The 3540-nt window shown below is 33.2% G+C and overlaps 1 protein-coding gene across 1 annotated transcript; it reads right to left on the bottom strand.

Moving 5' to 3' along the window:
- Positions 1-1367: 1367 nt before the first annotated feature.
- Positions 1368-1880, bottom strand: LOC107027610. The gene has a single exon (XM_015228731.1). The coding sequence runs from the start codon at positions 1878-1880 to the stop codon at positions 1368-1370; it is 513 nt and encodes a 170-aa protein (XP_015084217.1).
- Positions 1881-3540: the final 1660 nt, after the last annotated feature.

The following is a 3540-nucleotide window of genomic DNA, read 5'->3' on the forward strand; positions in this document are numbered from 1 at the left end:
ATATTCATTGATGTATATCAGAAACACATAATTTGAGCTCAGAGTGTAAAAATATCATAAATGTATTAATCTAAATACAATCAAGACCCATTCTTTGAACATATTCTTTAAATGTCTTTGGTTGTAAGCCTTTTGTTAACGGATCTGCAATCATGAGATCCGTTCAAATATTCTCAAGTAACACTCTTTGTTTTTGAACTTCTTCCTTGACAGTTAAGTACTTTAATTCCATATGTTTGGCACCTTTGGAGTACTTATCATTATTGGAGAAGAATAATGCTACAATATTATCACAATAAATTTTTAGCGGCTTGGTAATCGTGTCGACAACGCCAAGTCCTAAAATAAAGTTTCGCAACCATAATGCATGAATTGTGGCTTCATAACATGCCACAAATTCTTCTTCCATTGTGGATGTAGCAATGACAGATTGCTTAGCACTCTTCCACGATATTGCTCCTTCAGCTAATAGGAACAAGTAACCAAATGTAAATTTTCTAGTGTCAACACATCCAGCAAAATCTGAATCCGAATATCCAATAACTTCTAAGGGATTGGATCTCCTATACATGAACATGTAATCCTTCGTTCCTTTCAGGTACCTTAAGACTTTCTTTGCAACTTTCCAGTGATCAATTCCAGGATTACATTGATATTTTCCTAACATTTTGACCGCAAAACTAATATCTGGTCTTGTGCAAGTATGAACATACATCAAACTTCCAACAATAGAAGAGTAAGGAAGTGTTTCCATTTTTTTTCGTTCTACATCATTCTTTGGGAATTGCATGAGATTAAATTTATCCCCTTTTTGAATAGGAACTATTCATGCTGAACAATTGTTCATATTAAATCTCTCTAGAACTCTTTCGATATAACCCTTTTGAGACACTTTGAGAACGCCTGCTGCTTGAGATTTTTCTTTTAATAAATAGGTAAATCCATAACGTGAAAAATCATCGATAAAGGTGATAAAATATTTTTCTCCACTTGAAGATGAAACATCAAAGGGTCAGCAAATATCAGTGTGTATACTTTCAAGAAGCTGAGTGCTCCTTGTGGCACCTATCTTGGTATGTTTTGTTTGCTTTCCTTTAATTCAATCCAAACATATATCACGATCAACAAAATTCAAATTCGGAAGAAGTTCATTTTTACTAATATTTTTAATCGTTCTTTGGATACATGACCCAAACGTTTATACCACAAATAAGCAGAACTTTCATTTAGTGAACTATGTTTAATTCCAACATTTTAATGAATAGTAAGTAGGGATTAAGAAAAATTATTATCGATTTTCAATCTATATAAACCATCAATAAGAACACCAGAATTATAAAAATAAGATTCTTATATATATTGAAACATCAATGTCCAAACTTAAAATCAAATCCAGAAACATTAAGTCTTGAAAGGAAAATCAAATTTTTGGAAACTAAAGGAACATAAAGAGTCCGTAATAGATCAAGGTGATGTACAGTCTCTAAGATCAATCGATAAGTCCTTATGCCTTCAATTTGAGCCTTCATGTGATTTCCCATCAACACGAAGTCCTTATATGGATTTGTGGGTTGGTTCGTAATGAATTCCTGCAACATAGTGGATACATGAGTAATTGCACCAGCATCAAGCCACCAAGTATTATTAGGAACATCTACTAAATTTGATTCGAAACATAAAAAAACACTAAATATACCTTTCTTTTCAAACCAAACTTTACGTTTCAGGCAATCTTTCTGATGGTGTCCTTCCTTTTTACATAAACAACAAACATCAGCCTTGAGTTCCTTATGAGCATCCTGTGGAACTTCAGCAAGTGCTTTCTTTTTCTTAAAATTGTTGACCTTCACTTTAAGTCCTTTACTAGCTCCTTGACCCATGATATTAATGGAGTGACCACCTTGTTTCTTAAGTCTTGACTCCTCATGAGAAGTATACTGGAGAATTCACTAACATCCCGCTTATCCTTAATAGTGTTATAGTTAATTTGAAATTGTCCATACTCAAGAGGCAATGCGTTCAAAATGAACTGAACCAAGAAGGTGTCATCCACTTTCATCCCCAAGGTTCGAAGTCTTACTGCAATGTTAGTCATCTCGATGATATGATTTTGCATACTATGGGACCCATCAAACTTCATGGTCGTGAGTTCAACCATTAATGTATCAGCAAGAGACTTATCACCAGAAGGAAAACGTTCTTCCACAAACTTCAGGTATTCGCTGACACTTTTGATTTGTGGAATAGTACTCTTAATGTTGTCAGCAACAATCATTCGCATGAACATAAGGCTCAATCTTTTCCCATGATTTATGAAAAGACTTCTCATCATCACTACTCTTATCAGTAATGGTAGTGGGTTTATCATTCAGCAGAGCCAAGTCAAGATCCATTACACCTAAGTGGAACTGCACTTGTTTACGCCATTCAAAGAAGTTCAATCCATTGAACACAGTAAAAGACGAAGCATGCGAATGAAGAGGAATAACTGCAAAATAGATATACATGCTCACAAATCATAAAATGATGTGAATTCAGTAAAATGATAAAAATATATCGTAATTCTCCTTTGGGTAGATACTATGACATATTGTTAATTAAATGCCAATTTTATTTTTAATAGGTAATTTAATATTTTTAATCAAAGATATACGACATCTTTATATGTACAATATATATTTGACTAAAAATATTAATTTACCTCATAATTTTCACAATTCTTAGAAGGCAGAATGGTCTGAGGACACTTATACTTGTATCAATTTGTATTCTAGACCCTTTTACTTAACCATTTGTCAACTGAACCCTTAAACTCATTTAAAATGAGACTTTTAAGCCCCTTAAAACCATGTGTGTAGCTCACTCTCCTTACATAAATGACATGTCATATCTACGTCATATATATTAGTTCCATGTCATTATTAATTTTTAAATTTATTAATTAAAATTATCTGATAAAAGGTAAAATAACAAAATTTTACTTAATTCATTAAAGTAAAACACCATACATTTTATTCTCCCAATTTTCACTATTCCCGACCAACATCCACCGGAAGCCATCACCGTCACCAGTTTTGCCGGAAAAATCAAACATACTCTCTCTCACCACAGTTAATCAGTGGACTCACGATGTTAAGAACGGAATAGTGGATGAAGAATAAGGATATTTTGTACTTCATTATTTTATAATTTTAATCCATCGATGTAAACTGCTTATTCAAATCCTCCATCTCCGACGTAGTTCCTCCTCACCGGAATCCACGATGGTGGCTGGAAAGAAGACCAAGAAGACTTATGAGAGAATCAAGAACAAGCTCACTTTTGTTATGAAGAGAAGTAAAGAGGCATATGATTTGATGTTGCTTTCGCTCCTATTCAAAAGTTTCCCGATTCAATAACGTATTTTTATGGATTTCCTGAAATGGGTATTATGAAAATGATACAAAAAGTATTTTTCTGGAAATTTATGAAATGGGTATGAAGGAAATTGACGCAAGAATGTATTTTCTCAAAAATTTGAGTTGGATTTTGGAGGAAGCT

The sequence above is a fragment of the Solanum pennellii genome, chromosome 8 (assembly GCF_001406875.1).
Source record: "Solanum pennellii chromosome 8, SPENNV200".
NCBI lineage: Eukaryota > Viridiplantae > Streptophyta > Magnoliopsida > Solanales > Solanaceae > Solanum > Solanum pennellii.